The 27,471-nt window shown below is 44.8% G+C and overlaps 1 protein-coding gene across 1 annotated transcript in view; it reads right to left on the bottom strand.

Moving 5' to 3' along the window:
• LOC140907965 (collagen alpha-1(XXII) chain-like) overlaps positions 1–27,471 on the bottom strand; it is a 249,917-nt gene that overhangs the window by 191,363 nt on the left and 31,083 nt on the right. Inside the window, exon 3 of the mRNA XM_073335053.1 lies at positions 23,729–24,295. Within this exon, the coding sequence (XP_073191154.1) occupies positions 23,729–24,295 (567 nt within the window). The remainder of the gene's footprint in view (positions 1–23,728; positions 24,296–27,471) is intronic.

The following is a 27,471-nucleotide window of genomic DNA, read 5'->3' as shown; positions in this document are numbered from 1 at the left end:
GGCACAGGAATATCTTTTCATAACTCAGCTACTTTTCTATGTTCCCTGCCAGGACCAGGAAAATTTTATAGAGCCTTTAGAATAAAAGAGCTTAAATTAATTTATACATACACACGTTATTTATACGTACAGACACAAGCACACTTTTGCCCTGAAAATGAAAAACTGAACATCTAGTGGTCTACTAAAAACCACCTCCCTTGCTATTCTGAAATCAGGATGCTTCACTCCCCTAGAGGACCACAGACCCACCCAACATGAATAGCAGGGTTGGTGACCACTGTGGCTTCATTCCCTAGGTTTCAGTAGCTTTACTATAGAGACAGAGCGGGATTCACAAGCAGTTTAAAAAAAGATCCCCCTAGCTGCGGCTATAAAGGGAGCTGGGTTTAGTATGGGAGGAAGAAAGGGACCGAGTTTTCACTGAATGGGCCTTTTTCTGCCAAACAGACTAAACTCGCATCAGGAGACTTTGGAGTAAACTGGAGGCCTGGAATATGACATAAATACATAGTTAAGATATGCCACCTAACCACACTTGGATGATCAGACCATGGGTTTTTATCCACTTCTTGCTTAGCTCCTCTACTTGCTTGATATCACTGTCCTGCCCCATTTCATATCATGCAGTAACAGAGGCTGGTTCCCCAGGATTAAGCAAATTGAAGCTGTAACCAGTCAGTATTCTGCCTACCTGCGATCTACTTGGCATAATTGTCCCTACTACAACAGCATGTTATTTGCAAGTTCATAATAAGCCAGGCAAAAACCTCACCAAGAGTTTACTGGCATAAACCCTTCGGTCTCCCAAGGATAACCTCTCCTGGGAGTGAAGTGGTGGGGAAAACACACTTCTAGTACGGTTTGTGGGGCGGTGGGAGGTGGAGACGCTATTTGGGAAGAACAAGGACACAGAAGATGAAAGGGCCCTCTGTGCCCAATTACAACCTGCACTGCTCCTTTCTGAATTAGCTTAACCTGGTACATGCCGTACGACACTGGAAGCAGTGGGCCCTTAACCTGGCTGATCTGGGGTGGTAGGGAAGTGAACGGCAACGCCAGTGTAGTTTGTGCAGCACAAAGCTTGGAGTGCCCGTTAAGGGCTAGACCGAGCCCAACAATGAAGATGTGTATGGGGGAAGGGACGAGGCGCCTTTGCTGCTCTTGCATTCTCACATATACCTAGGTGCCAGGCCCTGCCCTAGTTCCTGGATTCCCCGTAACTCCCGGATGACTCCCTGCTCATGAAGTCTGGAGTGTGAGCTACAACACGGGAGCTGGGAGGAAGCAGAGGTCGTAACTCCACCATCTCTCGGCTTTGGCCTCCACCACAGAGGAGGAGAGCAAGCTGTACCCTCCTAAGGGGTGGTGCAGCATGATGCATTCTCCCTGTGCATCTGGGAGCTCCAGGAGGCATTGGGTGCAAAGCCTCCCAGAGTTCCCCAGGGGGCAGGGAGTTGTACCAGAGCCAAAAGCAGGCCTGTGCTTTAATGGCCCCCTAGGTGGACTCATCTGGTGAGTGCAGCACAAAAAAATGGTCACCTCCACCAGCCGCCCTACTGGTGTTGTCAAGGGAGAAGACCATGCATGGAAACTGAATAGCCCACTGGCAGCAGAAATCGCCCCCTCAAATCAGACTTGAGGTCCACTGGCAGGCTACCAAGGGAAGCTTGCACTTCTGCTGCTATTACACAGCTGCCACAACAGTGTGATCCAGGGACAGGGCCTGGGTTCTTGTCCCAGGTGTGCTACTGGCCTGTTGTGTGATGCTAAGAAAGTCACTTCATCTTTGAGCGTCACACCCATTTACATAGGTATAAATAAACTATGCAAACCAATGAAGAATCAGGGTGTAATATTTGCCTTTGCCATTTTGATTTAACATACCTGTTTTTAGAGGCTTCACGGTATACTCTTACTCACACCGAGAAGTATCTTACTCCACAAATTAAATTAGTAGTAAGGAACTTATTAGCATGAGTACCGATGACAGAATCAGATCCTAAGTCATTCATCCATGCTCCAATAAACCATCCAAATCCCTGCTATTCCTTCAGTAATAGTCTGAATTGAGAGCATTAATAACTTCCAAGTTGCCACAGCAACTGCCATAGAATTCTATTAAGGAAAAGTGTTTTGTTCCTGGGAGACTAAGAGCTGGTTTTGGAAGCTTCAGCTTGGTGCAAGATTTTATAATGAAGTCATATGCCCACGAAAAATGGCACCAAGGGGGGCAGAAAATGGAAGGAAAAAACCTAACAATCTCCATTATCACAGGCCACCTGAACTGGCAAAAGAAATCTATCCAAAACCAAATTACTTGAGACATAATAAGCTAAAAGACTAGGTTGCAGAACTGAATGTGGTGAAAGGGTACAGTAAGCCTTCCACTTATTTAGGGGTTATAGATTGTGTTCAGATGTTACTGGTATGTACCCCTAACAGTATTTTTAACTAAATAATAAGCTACATAAAGCATTAAAATTGCAATATAAAGGGAAACCCCAGGGTGGGACAAGCTACTAATTATTGTTGATAAAGATTCATGATTTTGAGCAATCCTTGGATTAAGATGACTCCTATATGCCCATTTACATAATTAAGATTGTGGTGACTGCCAATGTATTAAGCAAACAAAATGTGAAATGGATAGAAATACCTTTAAAATATATTAACCTGTGGAACTTACTACCACAGGGTATTAATGAGGTCACGAGCATACCAAGAGCCAAAGGAGAGTTTGACGTGTATAAATAAGCAAAGCATCTGCAGTTACACTTGCTATCAGGAAAATGAGCATGGCCAAAGGACACATTGTTAGAAGATATGCAGTTCTGCAAAGGCAGAGCAATTTTAAATTGGTCCTCATGCAGCTCTGCTAAAGCTCATGAATCCTGACTTGCTGTTTCAGTCCAGGATCCTTTACATAGCTCAGGGGAATCAGCAACTGATGTCACCAAGACTTCCCTACGCATCCTGTGATGATACTAATGTACAATTGGCCCAATGCATTTTGCAGGAGGCTTTGCCTTTTTTGTGATGCATCAGACACCCACATCTGCTGGGCTAGATGGATCATGTGATCTGACAGAGCAGCTTGAAGAGTCTCTGAAAAATCTCAGCTCACCCACTAACCTCAGTACATCTTGTTTTACAAGCGTCTCCACAAGAGCCAGTTTTTAGGAGGCTGTCTGTCTGATAGTATCATGCTGTTTACAGGTAGCTGGAAGCGAGTTAGACTGTGAAGCACTATTCAGAGGGGAAAGGCTTCTGATTAGATGCATAACAGGCAGAGCGATTTTTGCCACCATTTCAATTGACAACTATTTAATTAATTGCAAACAAAAGCCAACAGCTTGTTACGACCGCACGAGAAAACAGAGATGCCTCCATTCTAATTACTACTATAAATTATTTGCATGGTTCTGGCTAACTAGAGTCTGGCCCTGGGGTGGACATGCATCACTCTGTCTTTACTGTGAGATGGTTGTTACATTGCTGTGCAAATCTGTTACTTGCAAAAGTAGGCAGATAACAGCACTGGGTAGAACCAGGCAGGTTAGGTATGTCTTCACCGTAGTTGGCCCAGGCTCCTACCTCCAACACCTCTTCCACACACACACATAAACAACTCACCCTAATTAAGTGGTGCTGTCAACTGGGCTAGCTGGCCCAGGTGTGGGTTAGAGCTCAGGTTCACTTTCAGACAAGAAAGCTCCCCCTAATTCCCTGGGAAAGAATCATAGAACACTTCAGCTTACCGCAGTGCAGAGAAACTCAAGATGTGCCCTCAGAAGTCCTAGCATCACACCTGAGGAAGCTCAACTCCGGTGAGGACACAGTAATTCAGGTAGCATTTTGCAGTGGGGCCTCTCACACCCAGGCGAGGCTATACCAGGTCCTCAGTCAGACCCAGGTGCCAATCACTACTGCAGCGAATACATACTCCTATTGGGAGATGCTATGCAGGTGTCCCAACAAAGACCCTCATTCCTGACCTGCAACACCTTTTGCACTGCCATTCTATGCCTTCCTCTGAGCAGGCGGCCAGCTGTGCAGAATTGTGCCAAATTACACAGTAGCCGTGTTCCACGGACATTGCTCCACTACCAATGAGAGCGAGACTGCCAGACTCATTTCCTCTTGTGACCTAAGCCATCTGTATGGCTCTGCATGGGCAGTGAGGGTGTTTTCCAAAATGGTCTGCGCTGGCCTGACACTGCTCATAGCAAAGTCGATAGTAAAACACCCATTCGGTTTAATGGGAGTAGAGCCAGGCTGACACCAGAGGCTTTTGAAAAAACCTGCATCAAAAGAGCCATTCTACTCTGAAGAGAGAGTCTGGCGTTACTCCCTTTTAATTGACTTTTGATAATTTCCAGATCTAATTTAAATAATCTGATAAATTTTTACTCCTGTTAGTACTGAAGTCACTCCGGCCACGTGAGATGCATTCTGATCTTCTCACTCAGCATCTGCAGAATGATTAACTGAGTTCCAGTTGTGATGCCGAATTCTGCCATCACTCCCTGTGCAATCTCCCTTGAATAAAATGTGTTTTACGGGTGTAGTTGACGGCATATTTGGAAGACAATGAATGGGGTTCCCCAGGCATTATTTTGAAACCTCAGGATTGCACGTGTGTAATTGAGGGCATCGTTTGGCCTGTGGAAAATGTATTAATAGTGATGATTGCACGAGAAAGAAAGAATTCAGCTTGACTGTCCAATCCCAGGTGCAGGTTGATAAATGCCTTAGTGGTACCCAGGACAACTGAGCTAATTATAGGCCTGTCAGCCTATAAAAATAAAATTATGGAACAGCTGATACAAGACTCAGTTGCCAAAGAATTAAAGGAGGGTAATGTAATTAATGCCAGTCAATGTGGGTTTATGGAAAAATAGATTTTGTCAAGCTAACTGGATATCTGTTTTTGATCAGATGAGAAGTTTTAAGGATAATAGTAATACTGTCAGACTTCTGCAAGGCATTTGATGTGGTACCATGTGGCATTTTATTTAAGAAACTAGAACATAACATTTAACATGGCACGCAATTAAATGAATTAAAAACAGGCTAGCTAATAGCTCTCAAAATATAATTGTAAATAGGGAATCATCACTCAGAGTGTGTTTCTAAAGGTGTCCCACAGGGATTGGTTCTTGGCCCTATACTATTCAGAGAAGGCGTGGACACAGAAGCATTACTGGTTTCAGAGTAACAGCCGTGTTAGTCTGTATTCGCAAAAAGAAAAGGAGTACTTGTGGCACCTTAGAGACTAACCAATTTATTAGAGCATAAGCTTTCGTGAGCTACAGCTCACTTCTTCAGATGCATATCGTGGAAACTGCAGCAGGCTTTATATATACACAGAGAATATGAAACAATACCTATTCCCACCCCACTGTCCTGCTGGTAATAGCTTATCTAAAGTGATTTCCAGCACAAATCCAGGTTTTCTCACCCTCCACCCGCCCACACAAATTCACTCTCCTGCTGGTGATAGCCCATCCAAAGTGATAACTCTTTACACAATGTGCATGACAATTAAGCTGGGCTATTTCCTGCATAAATCCAGGTTCTCACATCCCCCCCACCCCCATACACACACAAACTCACTCTCCTGCTGGTAATAGCTCATCCAAACTGACCACTCTTCAAGTTAAAATCCAAGTTAAACCAGAACATCTGGGGGGGGGGGGTAGGAAAAAACAAGAGGAAACAGGCTACCTTGCATAATGACTTAGCCACTCCAAGTCTCTATTTAAGCCTAAATTAATAGTATCCAATTTGCAAATGAATTCCAATTCAGCAGTTTCTCGCTGGAGTCTGGATTTGAAGTTTTTTTGTTTTAAGATAGCGACCTTCATGTCTGTGATCGCGTGACCAGAGAGATTGAAGTGTTCTCCGACTGGTTTATGAATGTTATAATTCTTGACATCTGATTTGTGTCCATTTATTCTTTTACGTAGAGACTGTCCAGTTTGACCAATGTACATGGCAGAGGGGCATTGCTGGCACATGATGGCATATATCACATTGGTGGATGTGCAGGTGAACGAGCCTCTGATAGTGTGGCTGATGTTATTAGGCCCTGTGATGGTGTCCCCTGAATAGATATGTGGGCACAGTTGGCAACGGGCTTTGTTGCAAGGATAAGTTCCTGGGTTAGTGGTTCTGTTGTGTGGTATGTGGTTGTTGGTGAGTATTTGCTTCAGGTTGCGGGGCTGTCTGTAGGCAAGGACTGGCCTGTCTCCCAAGATTTGTGAGAGTGTTGGGTCATCCTTTAGGATAGTTGTAGATCCTTAATAATGCGTTGGAGGGGTTTTAGTTGGGGGCTGAAGGTGACGGCTAGTGGCGTTCTGTTATTTTCTTTGTTAGGCCTGTCCTGTAGTAGGTAACTTCTGGGAACTCTTCTGGCTCTATCAATCTGTTTCTTTACTTCTGCAGGTGGGTATTGTAGTTGTAAGAAAGCTTGACAGAGATCTTGTAGGTGTTTGTCTCTGTCTGAGGGGTTGGAGCAAATGCGGTTGTATCGCAGAGCTTGGCTGTAGACGATGGATCGTGTGGTGTGGTCAGGGTGAAAGCTGGAGGCATGCAGGTAGGAATAGCGGTCAGTAGGTTTCCGGTATAGGGTGGTGTTTATGTGACCATCGTTTATTAGCACTGTAGTGTCCAGGAAGTGGATCTCTTGTGTGGACTGGACCAGGCTGAGGTTGGTGGTGGGATGGAAATTGTTGAAATCATGGTGGAATTCCTCAAGGGCTTCTTTTCCATGGGTCCAGATGATGAAGATGTCATCAATATAGCGCAAGTAGAGTAGGGGCTTTAGGGGACGAGAGCTGAGGAAGCGTTGTTCTAAATCAGCCATAAAAATGTTGGCATACTGTGGGGCCATGCGGGTACCCATAGCAGTGCCGCTGATCTGAAGGTATACATTGTCCCCAAATGTGAAGTAGTTATGGGTAAGGACAAAGTCACAAAGTTCAGCCACCAGGTTAGCCGTGACATTATCGGGGATAGTGTTCTTGACGGCTTGTAGTCCATCTTTGTGTGGAATGTTGGTGTAGAGGGCTTCTACATCCATAGTGGCCAGGATGGTGTTATCAGGAAGATCACCGATGGATTGTAGTTTCCTCAGGAAGTCAGTGGTGTCTCGAAGGTAGCTGGGAGTGCTGGTAGCGTAGGGCCTGAGGAGGGAGTCTACATAGCCAGACAATCCTGCTGTCAGGGTGCCAATGCCTGAGATGATGGGGCGCCCAGGATTTCCAGGTTTATGGATCTTGGGTAGTAGATAGAATATCCCAGGTCGGGGTTCCAGGGGTGTGTCTGTGCGGATTTGATCTTGTGCTTTTTCAGGAAGTTTCTTGAGCAAATGCTGTAGTTGCTTTTGGTAACTCTCAGTGGGATCAGAGGGTAATGGCTTGTAGAAACTCGTGTTGGAGAGCTGCCGAGCAGCCTCTTGTTCATATTCCGACCTATTCATGATGACAACAGCACCTCCTTTGTCAGCCTTTTTGATTATGATGTCAGAGTTGTTTCTGAGGCTGTGGATGGCATTGCGTTCCGCATGGCTGAGGTTATGGGGCAAGTGATGCTGCTTTTCCACAATTTCAGCCCGTGCACATCGGCGGAAGCACTCTATGTAGAAGTCCAGTCTGCTGTTTCGACCTTCAGGAGGAGTCCACCTAGAATCCCTCTTTCTGTAGTGTTGGTTGGGAGACCTCTGTGGATTAGTATGCTGTTCAGAGGTATTTTGGAAATATTCCTTGAGTCGGAGACGTCGAAAATAGGATTCTAGGTCACCACAGAACTGTATCATGTTCGTGGGGGTGGAGGGGCAGAAGGAGAGGCCCCGAGATAGAACAGCTCCTTCTGCTGGGCTGAGAGTATAGTTGGATAGGTTAACAATATTGCTAGGTGGGTTGAGGGAACCATTGCTGTGGCCCCTTGTAGCATGTAGTAGTTTAGAAAGTTTAGTGTCCTTTTTCTTTTGTAGAGAAGCAAAGTGTGCGTTGTAAATGGCTTGTCTAGTTTTAGTAAAATCCAGCCACGAGGAAGTTTGTGTGGAAGGTTGGTTTTTTATGAGAGTATCCATTTTTGAGAGCTCATTCTTAATCTTTCCCTGTTTGCTGTAGAGGATGTTGATCAGGTGATTCCGCAGTTTCTTTGAGAGCGTGTGGCATAAGCTGTCAGCATAGTCTGTGTGGTATGTAGATTGCGGAGAGCCAGCAACAGCACACAGCCCAGAGAAACAGCAAGGCCATTTGTAGCAACAGCTACTCTGGGAACTAGTGACAGCATCAGGTGCAATAAGAACACCTGGTGTATCAGGCGGAGACACTCTTCCACCCAAGGGGGCATCTAATTCCCCTCCAGACCCTCAGGGGATGTTGTCCCCACCAGGTTGCCCATCACACTCATGAAAATGGGCCCATTCTCCTTGATGGAGAATTAAGTGGTCACCGACAGTCCAGCTTCACTGACACATAGGATGGGGGGCCCCTGGAACCATGGTGCCGACCTCTAGCAAGGGTCATACTCAGAGGGAGACTAAACTGGCTCCCCCTCTTCCAGTCCCGCTCACCTAGAGATAGGACCCAGACATAGAGGTGGAGTGGAGAAGGGACCAGATTGCTGAGGAGGGGGGTAGGACCCACCAGAAAGCCCCACAGCACTGGACCATGACCCCAAAGAGGAGCTGCCTTTAGTGTGGACAGGCAGGGCATTTTAGGCAGGAGTGCCCCTTTGTGGATTGCAGCTACAAACAGACATGGACAGCAGGCACCAGAGCTTGCAGGCGGGGTGCGGCCAAGTTGCTGTTGCTGGTACAGGCAAACGGAGCTGACGTGACAGGCCTGGTAGACTCTGGGTGTAGTCAAACCATCCCATGGGCACGTTTGATATAGTATCCCACCTCCAGTGCATCCACGGGGATGTGCAACCCTACCCTGCTGCAACAAAAGTGTAGCTGATGGTAGGACGCCACGCGGTCTTGCAGAATAGGCCTAGCAGCCACCTTGGCTTACCCAGTAATATTAGGAAGGGACTGGAAATGGTTTGGGGAGCTCCTCCAGCAGTGGAGCAGAAACCAACCCAGACCCAAAAATGTGGGGGCTTATGGGCCAAGACATGGTCCTCAACTTCTGGTCGCCAATCATGGCCTACTTCCTCGGGTGTGTCACAGCTACTATTTTGCTGGGTTGGTGTCCCGGGCCGGCTGGAGGAGCCTCCCCCTGGGTCTTCCAGGCCCTACTGTCAAGCCGCCTCAGACCACTCACTCCACGGAGGCCCCGACTGACAGAGGAAGACCCTCTAGAGTGCACTTAGAGAACTCCAGGGGGAAACCAGGAACTAACTAGTGACGGAGGAACCAAAGCTGGGGTCGGAAGTAGCCCATGTAACAGTTGTAAGGGCACCCACCCCAGGCCACATATTTGAGCTGCTATTCACAGGGCCCTGAGTTGGAACCCAGTGGAGCAGGGTGGGCCTGCATTCCCCTTCCCCCACCCACTAGGTGACATGGCCACTAACTCTCACCACTGCATCGTACTGCCAGATTCAGACTTCAACCCCCTGACAGGGCCCTCAAGGGGGTGGATGCTATCCAAACATATTGGAAGACAGTTCTTGCCTTAAGGAGCACGAGGCCAAGAATTTCAAGAATGGAGGCCTAAAATTGGTTCCCAAGTCCATATTTTAGACTCCCAAATAAATGGCCTGATTTTTTTTTTTTTAAATTCAAATGTGGTGAGCATACCAGCAAGTCTCCTATACCTGTTCTGAAGGCGCTGGGTGCTTCGCAAGTTTGAAAACTGGGCCACTTACTTACATATCTGAATATGAACTTAGACTAAATTTAGACCCCCATTTTTGAAAACTTTGGTCTTACAATCTAAGACACCAAATCAAGAAAGCACCGTGTGCTTAACTTTAACTGTATGCCTAAGTCCAATTAAACATGTGCTTTCTGAATCAGGGCCTAAGAATAGAGTCTATAATAGGATTGGCAGATTTCTGCCAATTGCTGGAAGACATCAATGTTTGTTTTTAAGCATTATGTGATTTTTTTATTGATTTTAAATTTTCACAGTTGTGGGAAATTATGGTGGTCAGACAGAGGTTGAGATTCAAAAAGTTAAAGCATTATAATCATTAAAACACAAATTAATATCACATGTAACATATACACCATTTAATTTAAGAATATTTACTAAGTTCTCAAGCAGCATTTTTCTTTTTCTACTTGCAAATGTCAATTATTGATAGAAATATTTTTTCATCAGGTTGTGTGTGTATATGGGTGGAATCGACGTTTGTCAACTTTTACTGATAAAAATCTAATCATTCCAAGACTATTTATAATCTAAGACAGATCTGATTCCGAATATCCAATTCTCCCTCCAGTACAGTTCTGTTCTTAAAATTTACTGTGTAACATTGGTATTTCATTATCCCACAGGGATCAGGCCTAGGAGTTGAGGGAGAATTGGATATTTTATTGATTTTGCTGAATGAGTCTAAGAACATAAATACGTACACATATAATGGAAGTTTTACCACTAGGACATGTAACATTAAAACACTGAAAAGAACAAAATAGTGAGTTTTAAATAGGGTGATTGGCAACTTCAAGTTGGTTTAAAACCTATTTGTGGTGGCACCCGCTGGGCTATTTTCATTTCATTTATTTTAGGGGTGTTGCGTGAAGGCAACTGAGGTTAACATGGGAGCTTGGACGGAGTTTCAAGACTCGTCAACTCAAAGGCCAATCTGGATCATCCTAAAGAGCTTGAGGCCTGGTCCAAGTCCTCTCCTTTGTGCCTCACGGACCTTATTCAACACAGCACTTAAACAAAGAAGGTAAGATTTTCAAGAGCCCCGACATTGCCAGTGTCTACAAACAGTAGTTGGAAGGCATGGCTGCCGCATGGCAGGCACACCTGAGCAAGCTCACGGCAAACATCAGCGTAGCAAAAAGAAAAGGAGTACTTGTGGCACCTTAGAGACTAACACAGATAGTTACCCAAGTACAGTCCCACCCAGGTCTCTTGGTACATCCTGGGATGACTCGCCTGGCCCACTGCTGCTATGCTTCTATTTTTATCAAAGTTACCTCCCATAGGGCTGCGCCTGCAGGCCCAGTTGCAATGCAGACATTCCCTGAGGCACTTTGGAAACTTTACCCCAAGTTAATGAGACTTAGGCATGTCCATGAACAGAGATGATCTCTAGTACGGGCTTAAAAGCCAAGAGCGTGCTTAAATGCTTTGCTGAATCAAAGCCCATTTCTGTTACAGTCCAGGCCCCTGCAGTCAATAGGAGTCCTTCTTTTTTACCTCCCTGGGCTTTGAAGCACAGCCCTAGTGTGAATCTCAGGCTGCACTTATAAAAAGCTAATTAAAGTTAACAGAGCTTCTCCTTTAGAGCCAGCGATACAGAGCTGTGGTCTGAGCTGAAGACCCTCCTGAGTTTGATCCCAGTGCAGAGCTAAATCTGTTTTGTGAGCATTGCTTCATTACAGACAAAAAAAGGTAAATTGAAAGATAATGGGAAAAAAAAGAATTTGAGCCTGTCCTATTGTTCACATACAGGTTCTATTCTATACGCCTCCGCAGAAACGGCAACTCCCAGCAAAAGTGTCTTTCAGCAATGTTGATTAAAACAGCTCTCTGTCTCCTTCGCTGCTACCCTTAAGTGTACTTCAGCTGCTAGCTCATCTTTAGAGCATTGTTTCTATGCTGTACTGAGTCAACAGACTGCAGCAGGTGGTAACACCCGGCATCGTTTTCAAGAGCCAATTTATCACGATGTTTAGAAGGAAGATGAAGATAAAGGGAGTATAACCCACTCCTTCCACAGGTGAAGACTTGTCTGCAGCATGATTTAGGAATAGTTAAATAGTGGAAGCGTACGCTCAAAACATATTGTACACCTGACAATAGACCTCTCAATGGGTATCCTCGCCCCCGACTGCAAAGATGATGAACTTGAAAAGCTGGGAGATGAGTGCAGCATAGATACATGCAGAGTGCGTAAGCCTTTGTTATGGAAAAGTACCGTGTAATCACTCAGGCTGATATCCATAGCTGTCACTGTAAATAAAACTACGGCATTGAGTACCTGTGAAAACTAAGTATGGCTTTATTTACAGACTGACAAGTGTTTTATAGTAGAGGGAAGATCTGGTCTGAGTCAATCCTAAGAACAGGTTTCAGAGTAACAGCCGTGTTAGTCTGTATTCGCAAAAAGAAAAGGAGTACTTGTGGCACCTTAGAGACTAACCAATTTATTTGAGCATGAGCTTTTGTGAGCTACAGCATCCGATGAAGTGAGCTGTAGCTCATGAAAGCTTATGCTCAAATAAATTGGTTAGTCTCTAAGGTGCCACAAGTCCTCCTTTTTCTTTTAATCCTAAGAACCTGATTCTGATCCCACATCAGTTTAAACACCCAGAGCCGACTCACAGAGATTAAAGTGATTTTTCCCCAAGGCGACACAGCAAATCAACACTAGAATTTAGGCTGTCCTGGATTCTAGTTCACGGCTTAGTCCACTGCACCATGCTGCCTGCATTATAGTATTGAAATCGCTTACACGTAGGCTATATTGTCATTGCCAGAAAGTGCGTTTTCACAGTGAGAAAAGAGACCTTTATCTCACTGTAAAATCCTAGTGGAGACAAAGCTCGTTACTGTGATGTCACTAGGTAAGGTCAAATCCAGGTGGGGTTTATAGTGTTGATCTTGTCTAGCTACATCATGGTAGCAAGTGCCTGCGCCTTTTGTGCACTAAGATTTTACACGCATTCACTATCTCATGGCAACCCCCCGCCTTTTTTGGCCATGAAGACATAGCCTTACTGTACATGGTTAAAAATCTCAAAGAATTTCTTAGTGTGTGGATCAAGTCATGGCCTAGCTCACACTTTGTTACCCGGGGTTCTTTCAACCCAAAGCTCTTGGTAACTTTTACTCTATGCGAGGTGGTGTCAGGAAATAAATCAGGGGAGACACGGCCATCCGGCCGATAGATGGCTGGCAGAAACAGGACAACACAAGAGTGCTTTCGCTTAAAGCTAAACTTTACTTAGTCTCAAGCAATTATATACACGTCTGCAACAGGTTAGTAAAACACCCCCAACCCTTGATAATTACCAAAGCTGAGTGTGGCTCTCGAGTGGCACAGCGGCAGCCCGTCTGCCGGTGGGGAACACAAGATGCATCCAGAGGGAGAGTCCGGTCCTGAAGAGTCCCCCTACCTCAAACTTTTTCCCCTTATTTATACATTAGTAATAGAATGACATGTCCCTTAAAGCAAACTTGGTAAGTAAGCAGTTTCAATGGTCAAGTGAGAGGTTCCTTCTGATTATCGATTAAGCAGGTGTGGGTTTTTCCAGAGTTTGCAGCCTTGAGGCCCCAATAGACATTCCTGGGGCACATCCTGCTCTTCTAAGATGCATGTATCAGCAACTTCAACACAATTCTTATCAGGAAGGACCCAGGGTCAAGCTGCCCTCTCTGTGGCACCCAAAAACCCCTGTCCCCTCCTGCCTTGGTTAAGCTAAGCCTGCTGACATGGCTAATTTACAGCCTGCTGACTTGGCTGTTTGTAGCAATAAGCCATAGTGGTTTCAGGCACTTTACTGGTTTGCCAAAGTCTCCCCATACAACTTGACTGAATGGATGTGTCATTACACACAGTAAAACTATTTCCCCTTGTTTATTTCCCCTTCTACTGTTCTTGTCAACTGCTGGAAATGGCCCACCTTGATTATCACTACAAAAGGTCCGTCCCCCTCGCTCTCCTGCTAGTAATAGCTCACCTTACCTGATCACTCTCGTTACAGTGTGTATGGTAACACCCACTGTTTCATGTTCTCTGTGTATATAAAATCTCCCCACTATATTTTCCATTGTATGCATCCGATGAAGTGAGCTGTAGCTCACGAAAGCTTATGTTCTAATAAATTTGTTAGTCTCTAAGGTGCCACAAGTACTCTTCTTTTTTTTTACGGATACAGACTAAGTTAAATAAATTTAACTCTGAAACCTGTTACTCAGGGTGTAAATCAAGGGAAAAAAAGTTTCCACCATATGTATGACAGGATCCACTTCTGAAATGCAGCCATCTCTGGAGAGTCTGCACCTGTCTGACATCGTACAAGAACACAGTGCAACAGTATAGGACATAAAGTGACAAAGAATGGTGCATCAGGGCAGGTTATCATTGGAGAAAGATCCTCTCAATATTCCTGACCAGCATCTATCTTTGGGTCCTATGAATCCCACAGTGGCAAGTTCTCTGCACTTTCTGCAGAACTCATACCTATTCTCCTTCATCTTTCGCATTAATGCCCTAATGATACCCTTACAATGGAGATTGTTACAGTTCCACATTTTGCATTCCAAAGCAATCAATTAATGATCTATCAAAATAAAGTCTGTCTAGATGTTCAACATCTTTCCGATACTTTTGCTCTAAATTCCAGATAGATCACCAGTTGAAAAAGAAGAGAATTTGGCCTTTGGGTGTAACTCGTAAAATCCCTGGTGAGATTGAAACACTAACCTTACAATTTAGTAACAAAAATAACCCATCCTTATAAATCAAGCTGTGCTCTACACTGAGGAAGGAATATTCTTAGCAGACCAATGCATGTGATGTACTTTAATTATGATGTCTGTACAGTACATTCGAGAACAAAAGAAGGTCTGAATATATCTCCAGAAAAGCTCTTTAATATCCTTACAAACTTGCCACAGGGTGAAATATCTTGTTGTTGTGAAGTGGGAAATGGTCTATCTGTGCCTACCTCATGGCAGACTGTCAGAAAACAGGGCAGATGCCCCAAAGTACTGGTATGTTCTATAGATTTCACCAAGCCACTGACAAATCTGATGACCTGAATCGCTATAGCAGTCTCACACTGGAGTCAGACAGTTCTCTTATACTCTCCAGTCTATCTTGCCACCCAGACAAACTGGACTTTGTGATAAAATGGCTATTTGTACATCACATTTATGTTGCTTCCAGTCCCAACAGACCAGTCACTTGCCCCAGATCAAGTGCTACTCTAGATCTTACACTAAAAACAATGCTGGTAGCCAATTCTATAGTAAACTAACTAAAGATTTATTAGCTAAAAAAAGGAAATTAGAGTTATTGAAAGGTTAAAAGCGGGTAAAATATATGCACAGGTGAGTCAACATTTGTAATTCCAAATGGTGCCAGTGATGTAAAACTGCAGGTTTCCCAAAAGTCTTTTCAGGGTATCCCAATTGTCTCCGGAGATCTCCACTCTGCATCTAGTACCCTTCCCTGTAAGAGTCCAAACAGTCCAGAGATCCAAGATCTTTCTTTGAATCCATACTGATAGCTTCTTCTCACAGAAAACAAGCTGACAGAGTCACTACCCATGTGGGCTTTTTCTTTAATGATAGAAAGTGATGAATACATTTTGAATCTTTGACCTCCGCTCATCACACACAATGACCACTGCTTCAAAATTAGCACTTTTCTGTTAAAGTTCTTCATTTTCATTCCACAAGGATTTAATTTGATTTAATTGGGGATTGGTCCTGCTTTTGAGCAGGGGGTTGGACTAGATGACCTCCTGAGGTCCCTTCCAACCCTGATATTCTATGATTCTATGGCTTCTTTCTGGTTTGATGGCTCGTTTGATGGGTTATTTAGTTACAGGGGTATAGCCAATGTAAACGTATCCTACTACATCATAACGGGATACAGATAGATGAAAACAACGCAAGTAACATCCCACTAGTTTTCATGAATTTAAACACCAAATACACTCATATATTTAAACAATTACTTTGATCTATACTAATATACAAGTGAATTGGCCTGGGGCTCTGGCATGAGCTGGCACCTGGTCTGCCAGCATTACACCTAGATTTCTGTATCACTGAATTTTAGTACCTGGTCAAAAATGAGATGGTTATTGGTGGAAGTCAAACTTAAGCAATATAATGACTCTTGGATGAAATTCTCCTCTGTGCAGAGGGCCAGTTTAAGGCTTATGCACCACCTAAGTCCCACCTAAGGCTTCAAAAACAGTTTAAAAGGGACTTAGGTCTTAAAAACTGAGGTTGACATCACTATGGTGCTCAGGGGGGTGAAATATCCACACCCTGGAGCGATGCAGCTATGCCGACTTAACCCCCCAGACACAGCTACATCAATGGAAGAATGCTTCCATCAACCTGTCAATTGTTGCTCGGGGAAGCAGTGTGCCGACAGCAAAGGGAAACCTCCTTTCGTCACTCCAGTCTGCTTCTACACTGCAAGATTGCAATGGCATAGCTGCCGGGCTGTAGCTGTGCTGCTGTAGCACCCAAAGTGTAGAGGTGGCCTCAGGAAGGGCATAGACCTAACACGGGCCCTGCCCAGGGGAGAACTTCATCCTCTTCTGAATAAAACACAGAAATGGTAGCAAGGTTTGCATCCACACAGCACAACAATAAACGGTTCTGAAGCAAGCTGGTTTCCAAATCATGTTCCGGTCCTAGCAGGCAGGCAGTCTTGAATATCATATCCATTTAATGGGATTTTCTCTCCCTATAGGAACCATACAAATAGGGCAGAGGTACTAACCCAGTTTGGAGAGTGGTTCCATTTACATGGTTAAATTGTGTTTATGAAACTATTTGCAAAACCAGTACTATTTCAGCTGATGGGGACAGGCTTCAAGAGACCTTGCAGAGACAACTGTTCATTAACACCGTGGCAAGGGTCATGACTCACCAGTTTAAAGCCTCTGCTGCAGAATAAGATGGACGAGATGGCTTGTTGGGTTAATATACTAACACGTCGCCTTTAAAGGCCTAGAGTTAAATGCTGTTTTTAGGGCTAGCATCAGTATCAGCATGCAGGCAGAACATGTGGTCAGAGACAGTAAAGCATGGTGTCACTGTTCATTGTAGGCCTGCTCTAAAGAGATTACCGTTGACTTCAATTCAAGCCCTGCGTGAATAGGTGCTCAGGTACGCAGATGCTGGGCATGGTATGAGAACATAAAAAGAAAGGCTGGCCTCAATGCCATTTCCCAGTTAGCATAGGATGACAAGGCCTAGAGCCAGCCATGATTCAGACTTCAAGGTCTCAGCATCATCCTTGCTAGATGCTGGCTGGAATCCTAAAAGCACCATTCAACTGCCAGTCTGTACGAGGAAGAGGCCAACGCTACAGTGTAGTGGTACAAGCAGTTCGTGACTGAGGTGCATTGGCAAAGCATACACCAGACATTACTAAGCCCACTTCTTACATGATACTGAAACTGAGGAATTTGCTATCTCAAGAGGTACCGTATGAATTGATGCTACTGAGATTCAAGATAATAAATGACCTCTACTTCAACACCAACGTTATCTCAGGATAAAAAGGCAATTGGATACTTAAACATAGTCAGCCTCTTGCATATTTAATAGGATTCAACTGGTCACCAGATTCTGAAGGATATTTTCCCTACTATATATTGGCAGGGACCACGGGAGGGTTTATTTCCCCTCAAAGCACTGAGGAAGAGTGATCAGTCAGGAGTGAGTGAGGATCTTGATCCTTCCATTCTTCAGTTCTCATGTACCACTTCACAGTTCTTTTATTTGAATGGACAGTGTGGAATGGGGGTGGGGGGACGACTAATTTTTCCTTTTCACTTCTTCCAGGAGAAGCTGCCTTGCTCCATATCTGCTATAAAGAAACTGAACCAGCCTTGTCAGATTTTGCAATGCTTATTTTTGTAGCTTAAATCTTTATTCAACTTCTCAATGAGGAGACATACAGGTCCTTTAGGGTATGTCCACACTGCAATTAAACACCTGCGGCTGGCCCAGGTCAGCTGACTCGGACTACGGGGCTGTTTAACTGTAGTGTAGACATTTAGGCTCGGGCTGGAGCCCAGGCTCTGGGACCTCTTACACAGCAATGTTTAGCCCCGCAGCTTGAGCCCAAGTCAGCTGACCTGGGCTAGCTGCAACTGTCTTTTACTCCCATGTAGACATACCCTTAGTGCACCAGGAAGGGCTTTCTACAGTCTAGATGCATTTCTGCATTCCAGAGCTGTAGTCTTGTCTCCTGCGTGGGAGTACATCCCTGAGCCAAGGGCAACTGGAGGAAGCCCTAGGCTTTCATCTGCACCTGAGCACCTCACGTAACCGTTTATACCTTGTTCCACAAGCTGGGAATGGGCAACAGGGGATGGATCACTTGATGCTTACCTGTTCTGTTCATTCCCTCTGGGGCACCTGGCACTGGCCACTGTTGGCAGACAGGATACGGGGCTCGATGGACCCTTGCTCCGACCCAGTAGGGCCGTTCTTATGTGCCTGTGCATAGTGGGTGAAGGACGATACCATTGGGATTTGCACTTTGTCTAAGTCTCTATGCCAGGGGGCAAGGCAAAAAAAGAAGTAGGCCCAGAGTGTTAAAAAGGGGGTGGGTTCCTTTCTGCGTGGAGCCAGCTGCTTGCTTAGAAGCCAGGACATAGAATCATAGAATCTCAGGGTTGGAAGGGACCTCAGGAGATCACATGAAGCGCTAGAAAACACAAGATCTGCCCTATACATATTGTTTTGGAATTTAAAGGCTCTTCAGCTGCCTGAAGGGAACATGGGGAGATTCTCTGCTAATCTATTTTGTTTGCACCAGAAAAGCCTATAAATAAACCTCAAACCCCAGAGAGTTTTTTCTGTGCTTCACTTGCATTCCTGCTGAGTGTTAGCCCAGCTGCTCAGATCCTCATCCTGCCACACGTATACTGCAGACTGTTCCTCATCTGTCCTTTACCAAGTAAACACCAAAAAAGAGAATATAACCAAACGGATAAGTGGCCTTTCTTTAGGGCCTGATCTAAAGCCCATTGGAGTCAGTGAAAAGACTCCCATTGATTTTAGTGAGTTTTGCATCAGGCCCCTACGGCTTAATATTCAGAAGAGCTGAGCACCCACAGCTCCAATAAAATCAAGGAGAGTGGCAGGTGCGCACTGCTTTTGAAAAACAAGCCACTAATGACTTCCAGCGCATGACAAGATCCTCCAGCGTTGTTGGTTTCTATTTCTCTGTTTCAGTCTTATGCAGTTTAGAAGTGGCTCTCACATTCACCATATTTCTCCCCTTTCTGTTCTCTAAGCTGCACGTTGCTTTTTCATAAGACGTAATTTCTCCTGCATCTGAGACCCATCCATTTTCTGATGATCTCAAATGCTCCTCTCCAGTGTCTAGGACTGATTTTATCTGGCATCAGTATAATCTTCTTTCTGCCTCTTCTTGTAATTTAGACATTGTTTAGCGAGGTTTCTTACATGAGCTGTGAGACAGAAATCACAGAATAGAAGGAGATGCTCCCTGGTTGCAATGAGAAGAACATGAGCTTGCTGAAGCAGTGCTGGGAGTGAAGTGGTGTAATAGCTGAGGGCTTCATTTTTTTTTTGAAGACTTTGTGCGATTTGTCAGTGTTTTATGTTGCTGTTATTTGTATGTGACTATTTAAAAATAAATAAGGGTACTAAACCAATAGAAGGGCAAGGAGAATGCAAGAGATTTAATCACTCACTTTCTAGTAGGTTGGAATGCTGCCTTTAAAGTGTTCCTTGTAAAGATCCCAGAAATCTGGCCAGAGCTCAAAACTTTATTCTGCCCTCACTTACACCAGGATAGATTAGGTGTCACTAACACATTCCATGGAGTTGCTTCCACATCTACACTGTGTAAACCACAACATTAGAATCAACCCCTTTACTCCTTGAACACCAAGGAAGAGAAACGGGGCTCACAGCAGTCGGATCCTGACTGTCCCAAGACTTCAGAAGGATCACAGCTGACCATTTCATTGCAGTGTGAGTAGCTTCCCAGGGAAGGGGAAAATCTTCCAATGTTGAGGTTTTCCAGCAGAAGAGAATTTGCCCTGTTGCAAAATCCATGACATACTGCTTGGAAGAAACGAAGGAGCATCCGTAACTATGCTGCACACCAGGATACAGCTTGCTGCCCCTCAATTGCTGGCTCAGCAGGCTGTTTCTAGTCAGACACAGCCAAGCATCTGAGGGCAAGCGAGATGAGAGCAACTGAGGTTGCGCTACTGCCCTTTACATCATAGCAAGCAGCAGTTAACTGAGCAACCAGCATACCTATTTCAAAGGTACAGGTACTTGAGGAAAATGGGTGTTAACTGGACCGGATGTGCCCCCAGACGGCAAAGAACTTTTGAAAGGCAAGAAAGTTCTCCTGAGGCCTAGGAGTGATTCTTAAAGGGGAAGGCCTTCACCAACCCTCTGCGCCCTTGGCTGTAGCTAGTGCTGGCTACTTTAGGAAAGAAGCCCCCATGGTCTGGGCATTTCTATGGTCCACCCGCTGCAGTCCTAAATCTCATTTGAGAGCATTTACAGGGTCAAGCAACAGCATTTCCCAACCTCAGTCAGCCTCTGTCCATGGGCAACCCCGACAGACCCAGGTTGTCGGCAGGCGGGATCGAACCTGGGATCTCTGGAGCTAAATGCATGAGCCTCTATTGCATAAGCTAAGGGGCTCTTAGCGAAGGCTGTAGAGGACACACATTAATCTCTCTCTAAGATGTCTCGGTGCCACTAGATGGGACAGAACACCACACCCACGAGGTGTGTGGGTTACACATGCAATAATCTTCTTGAATCCAACTTCAAACACAGCCCAGATTTTCCAATGGGAGCTACATTCTCCCTCTGCAAAGCATTCCACTCACCCTGCCACTCACCTATCAAGGGCAATATGTTGCCAATATATCTTCATATTCTCCACATCTGCCTGCTCTCGTCACTAAATCATATGCAGGTAAACGCTATTTTGAAAGCATGAAGACCCATGGAACAACCCTGGAATCTGTACAGTAATACCTCTCCTCCTACCATCAGGCAAAGCTGTCGCCCAGGTTGGTCAGCTGGCTCTAGTCCAGAATGTAAATGGAAGAGTTTGGTAAAAATATCAGCCACTGACCCACGGTCTGCTGAGCACATGCATTATTTTCAAGTGTGCACTGTTTATTTCCATAGTGTCAGATCAAGCCTGAAGTATTATCAATGCGCTCAGTGACTCACTCACAATGATAAATTGATAGTCTACTATAGCAAGGATTAATGAAAGTTCAAAACGCAAATCCAGTGCGACCAGAGACAAGTGACACATTATTCTGGAGCAGCTGCTGCCCCAAACCTCAAGATCTACACCACTGCGCTGATCCTCACGTTTATATAGTATACTAAGAGTTAGGGCTGGAAGCGTCTTTGTTGTCCAATACAGTGCAGAAATTACAGCTCCACCATTCCCTTTCATTCCACGCATGTGTTCTGACCCGACACCCTTCCCCTGTAAACACCAGTTTTCCCCTACATTATTCACCCTAAGAAAGCTATCTGATCTCTGTCTTGCTGCCTCCTTTGGTGATACCTCAACATCCTCTCTCGCCAGTTTTATCAATGTCAAATTGCTCTGCCCACTGGGAGATTTTTTTTTTTTGTTTAGCTCTAATCTGACCCTAAATATTTCATTCATTAAAAAATAGCAAGAACAGTTCAGCCATAGCAAGAGGCAATACATCATCGTAGCAAGCTGAGCCGGTTTGCATGGACCTGTGTTTTCTGAAACTTTGCTGCATAATTCGGGTATTGCTCCTTTCACCCAGACTATCCTTCCCTCAGCCCAATCGGTAGTCACTGTTCTATCCCACACCCCTGAAGTCTTAATTTCACTTTGTCATTTGATGTCTTTTGCAGATCTGATTGTCCAACCGGCGTCCTGCCCTAACAGTTGCATGTTTCCCATTAGTTCATAGTTTTAACAAAGCCCCCACTTCAACCTTCCTAACTGTCATTACCAGCAGTCTGGATCCCATTGGTCTTATATAGAAATCAACCCACTAATTTAGTAATCTATCCCTTCCCCAAGGGGTTCCCCATGTTTAATAACCCTAAACCCCTACTCTTCATCCACATTTCAGGATGCTTCCTTTCTCCCCATCCAAGTCATGCCTGCAGATGAAAGCAGATAGTTCTGAGTAGTGTCAGTCACAGCCCTCAGGATGAAAAGCTATATGCCTTTCATAATTCCCTGGGCTTTAATTAAGCAGGTGTTACATACATGTACAGTGAACCTAATCTGCAATCAGAATGCCATCAAATGATAACATTCCACCTGGTAAAATGGGCAGATGATTCCTTGATCAGATGAGAGAGACCAAATGGTAATATGCACTGCAAGCATTTGTTTTAAGAAACTTTTCTACAGGAATTGGCACATATTTCAATGCAACATCAAGCCACTCTGGGTACATCAAAATGTATAGCTGCAGCAAATTTGTCTGGGCATATCCAGTGTTACATACAGCACGGAAGGGGATAATTGTTCCCATCTCTTTGGAACCCTGAAGGAATAAGACTGTCAGAGGTTTATTTTGGTGTAAGGAGAACCAACACCTTTGATCTGCACTACATCTAGGAGACATCCAGCCTAACTCCATTCGAGGGTGAGATTAGTGCCGGTGCACATGAACATTTATAAACTGAAGTCAAACAAGGAATTAATGTCACAACACGTTATGCCATGTTTGAGTCAGTCCACGACAATGCTGTGTTATCAGCACACAATGTCATGGGGAGAAGGGAGGGATAGCTCAGTGATTTGAGCATTTGCCTGCTAAACTCAGGGTTGTGAGTTCAATCCTTAGGGGGGCCATTTAGGGATCTGGGGCAAAAATTGGGGATTGGTCCTGCTTTGAGCAGGGGGTTGGACTAGATGACCTCCTGAGGTCCCCTCCAGCCCTGATATTCTATGATTCTATGACATCACCATCCACCATGTCACAGCGCCCCACAGAGACTCATCAGCTGTCCTGCAAACTCAGACCACATGATGCAGGGCAGTATTGCGAGTTTCATTTCCAGGACACATAGCAACCTTAAATACCTTGAACACAAAGCCAACCGGGTATATGTGGATCCAGTAGCTGGGAGCCCTTACATGGGGGCCATGGATGGGTAGTGCCTGCTTTTCCAGCTAAAGAGCTGGGATACCATTCATAGCAAAGTATAGCAGCCACAGCAATGCCGCCGTTGGGGCACCCCTCACAAAAAGTGTTTACTCAGGTTAAATCCCATTTGGCTTCAGAATGGTTATTTCCAGGGCTGCTGCCTAGTGACGGATTAGCTCTACTCCACTATACCATCTAATGACAACACAGCAAGGAACCAGACCCCACCCATATACATAGGCTGCATAGGATGCTGCAACCAAATTCAGATGAGATAAAACTTCAATTCTATGTAAGAATACATTGGATACAGAGTGTAAGAGATCAAACAAACAGTTTCCAATGAGCCACTACATGAGAGAAACAGACAAATTTTTATATATAATTTCAATTTCCAGAAATATATATACATTATTTCTCTTTGATTTGATCCCACTGGAAGTTGACCCTTGGTTAATGTTGTTTTGGCCCATACAACCCAGAATTAAACAGACGATGATTGCCACCAGCAGTAAAGTGGCTTCTTAAAAAGTGAAAAATTCAGAACACTATTGGATGAATGGATCAATGGATGAATATGGAGGGAGAGAAAGAGAATAGGACCCAAAGTTACAAACAAACAAGAATGAGGGAACATATGTATAGGACTTTCACAGACACACGATTACTCTATTACAATTCTCTGTGTATTAAAGTAACAATGTCTCTACTTACTTTCACAGAGCCGTCGTCTCAGTTTCCCTCGTATTTTATCAATGGCATTGTAATCAGAGACGTGGAACACATGGGCAGATTTAGGCTCCGAAGCAATTTCATCCAATTCCTCCTTTAAGGCCTCACCAACTCCCACAGCAAAGATCCTTATTCCAGCCTTACGTGCCGCAGTGGCTGCATCCATGACATAATCCTGGCTCCTTCCATCAGTCAAAAGGATAGCCACTTTCTGACTGGTTGGGTCACCAGGCCTCCCACCAGCCTCTTTGGAAAAGCTATAGGTGTTGATATACCGGAGGGCATCGCCAGTATTTGTGTTACCCCCATAATACTTAATGTTCCTTGCAGCTTCTTTGATTGCCTCACGAGTTTGGTACCTTCCCAAGTCAAACTCTGTGGCTGGCCTGTCACTGTAACGTACCACTCCTACACGGGTCTTGTCCAGTCCGATCTCAAAGGTCTCCACCAGATTAGAAACCCACTGGCGGACCTTCTCAAAATCTTCTTTACCCACACTGGAAGAGGTATCCAAGATGAAGACAAGGTCATAGTGGACATTCTTGCAACCTGCAGGGGCAATGGAAGATTCTGCTAAGAGAAGCTGAAAGAGGATCATCACACATACCTCAACCTCTCTAGTCATGTCTATTCAGTGTACTGCCTCTGTGCTGGAGGCATCTATCGCTTTGTCCCACAGAGGGAGCACAAGTTTTCAGTCTTTCTTCCCTGTGATTTCCCCCTCATCAATTTTGGGAGATCTATAGTAGATCTGGGACACCTCTGTTACTTTGAATTCAAACCCTCTCCTTTCCTTCTCTGCTTGCTCTGTCTCCACACAATCCTTTTGCCTACACTGTCTGCATTAATATGAGGCTGCTCTTCTCTTTTAAAAATGTTAGCAATCCCTTTTCCATTCCCACTTCTAATGCAGCGCATTGAAAAATATTGTCAGATCAAGAGATCTGTGTTGACCATGCCAGTGCCAACCTTGACCTTGAACAGTGAAGCTTCCATGTTCCCTCTCAAATGATAGTGTTAATTTATTTATGCTTAGCTACAAGCTACTATTTTCCTCCTCACAATATCTCGGGGAGACAAGTTTATAAAAGATTATTTTTATTCTTATTCTGTTTGCCAGTGTATGTTGACTAAGGGACGATTCCTTGAATAGTAGCGTGGCTTCCTTGACAACAAAGCACAGTTCCTTTGCAAAGGAAACGTTTCCCTACCCCCACAACCAGCCTCTTGTCTTCAGTTGAAATATTCATAATCTGAAGTCTGTGTAATCCAAAAGGCCAACAGGTTTTAATTGCCATTTTCTTGCACCAGGAAGCAAGACTGGTAGTATATTTCGCAGCCACCTTCAAGGAGAGCTTATCACTTTTTCCTGCTTTGCTAGAGCATTTGCAAGCCAATAGGCTACATAACCACAAAAAGGCCAGTAGGTAGGGAAGGACAGACGACACAAGGTATAATCAGAATGTGCCACTCGGTGGGAACTGTCCCTATCAGTGATGAATTAATGAAATCCTATGTATGTCTGAGTTCATAAAGGGCTAAGTGATCCTTCAGGAAGAAAGCTGCTATATAAATGTCATTTATTTTATGTAACGAGAACGTCATGGCCCCAGATCCTCCAGGGAGGTGCAACTGCTTTGTGCCGCCCACTGCCACCAAAATGGGCCCATAGCACCAGAATAACCCGCCATGGGGAAAAACACCTCAGAATAGAGGGATGTAGGGGCCGAAGAGCTGGCATGGCCGCTTCGATGCCACCTCTCCCCCTGCTGCAGAGTCAGAGCTAAGGGGCCAGGGTTTTCCTATATCCTGCTGATCCACAGATGCTGCTGTATCAGCTGTCTTCAGACCAACTGACACTATAGTCTAGCCCTGCACGCAGCTACTATGCATGCAGCAGAGCCAACCCAGCACCTGCTAGAAAACCTTCCCATAACTCTTGTGATATATGAAGCAGGAGGCGGGTATAGCTCCCTTTCATGGACACCCAGCCAGCCAGTAGTTATAAAATCCCTCTTAGTAGCTGTTCTCTACTTGCTCTACCTGTAAAGGGTTAAATAGATAAAAGGAAATGAGTGGGCACCTGACCAAAAGAGCCAATGGGAAGGCTAGAACTTTTTAAAATTGAAAAACGACTTCCCTTTTGTTGGTCAGTTGTTGTTCTCCTGGGGAGAGGCGGACAGGGCAGAGCTAGGCTGTAAGAAGCTTGGGCCAGGTATGAAAAAATCAACAGTATCATACCGAGAAACTACTCATTTAAAACCCCAGATATGTAAGTAGATCAGGAAATGTCTAGGAAGACACTATTAGGTTTATCCCTTTTATTTCTTTATGGCTTGTGGATTCCTCTGTGCTAACCCCAGGTGCTTTTGTTTAGCTCGTAACCTTTAAGCTGAACCTCAAGAAAGGTATTCTTTATGCTTAATCCTTGTAATTGGTCTTTTAAAAATCTAGCAATAGCCTGAGTTCCCAGATGTCTTTTCTTTTTTTTAGTTAATAAAATTCACCTTTTTTAAGAACAGAATTGGACTTTTGTGTCTTAAGAAGTTTGTGCACATGTTGTTTAATTAGCTGGTGGCAACAACTGATTTCCTCTCCCCCCCCTTCTCAGCTCTTTCAGGGAGGGGGCGTGAAAGGGCTTGAGGGTACCTCACAGGAAGGAATTCCCAAGTGCGCCTTCCTGAGCTCTCAAAGGGGTTCTGCACTTGGTTGGTGGCAGCATCTACCAATCCAAGGTCAGAGAAAAGCTGTAACCTTGGGAGTTTAATACGAGCCTGGAGTGGCCAGTATTTATTTTTAGAGTCCTTGCGGGCCCCCACCTTCTGTACTGTAAGTGCCAGAGTGAAGAATCAGCCTTGACAACTCTTATTAGTGTGCGTCACCTAAGGGAGAGTGACGTGGTTGAAACAAAATGAAAAGCATCTGAAACCCTCCCTGAGTTCAGTCTGGTGGTCATGCAGGGGTTCCAGAAGTCCTCTCTATTCCCTGCTCTGATCATCGTAGATTACAAATTAGCTCTGGGAGCAGCCAGTCATCTTCAGGGGTCAGCTGGGCAACACGCTCTGTGCTCCTACATTGGTGATGGGAGCTTTGGAGGACTGCTAAGGGGGGAGGCGGGGGAAGAGAGATATGCCACTCAGCTGTCCCAGAGAAGCAAACTCTACTGGGAGGTTGCCCGGACAGATGAAGATGACTTGTGGTAGGATCCTATTGAAGGGCAGGAAGACCGGTGTTTGAGGGGAAATAAGATAGCTCCCAGGATTGCATGATAGAGGGTAGAGTGTTTACACAGGTCACAGGATTCCATATTTCCTGTGCTTATATGAACAAGCATTTGTGAGAATCACCCATCACAAGTGTTAACCCCTTTGCAGATGAACGCCACTGAACCTATTCTGGTGCTGTTGACCATGAACATTTTATGGAACATCATCTCTGTAAAAGCACCGTGCACATTTCTGGAGCCATATGAATGACCACCCTGCCAACAGTGTTCAGCTGATACATCCAGCCATTCAATAGGCAAAGTCTATGTGGGCATGCCTGGAACACTGTACAGCCAATCAATCAATCGTTCTGTGAGCGGACAAACATAATATACCTCTCACAAAATGACTTGAGGGCGCATGCTGGCTGGAACATGTGGGTTTTATGCTATGAGACGCCAATTAAGCTATGTGCATATATCTCAGTTAGAATGCAGTTAGAGTTTTGTTCTGTTCCGT

This window comes from Lepidochelys kempii, chromosome 2 (genome assembly GCF_965140265.1).
Source record: "Lepidochelys kempii isolate rLepKem1 chromosome 2, rLepKem1.hap2, whole genome shotgun sequence".
Lineage (NCBI taxonomy): Eukaryota > Metazoa > Chordata > Testudines > Cheloniidae > Lepidochelys > Lepidochelys kempii.
Note: the sequence above shows the minus strand (reverse complement) of the source record. Positions and strands in the feature narration are given on the sequence as shown.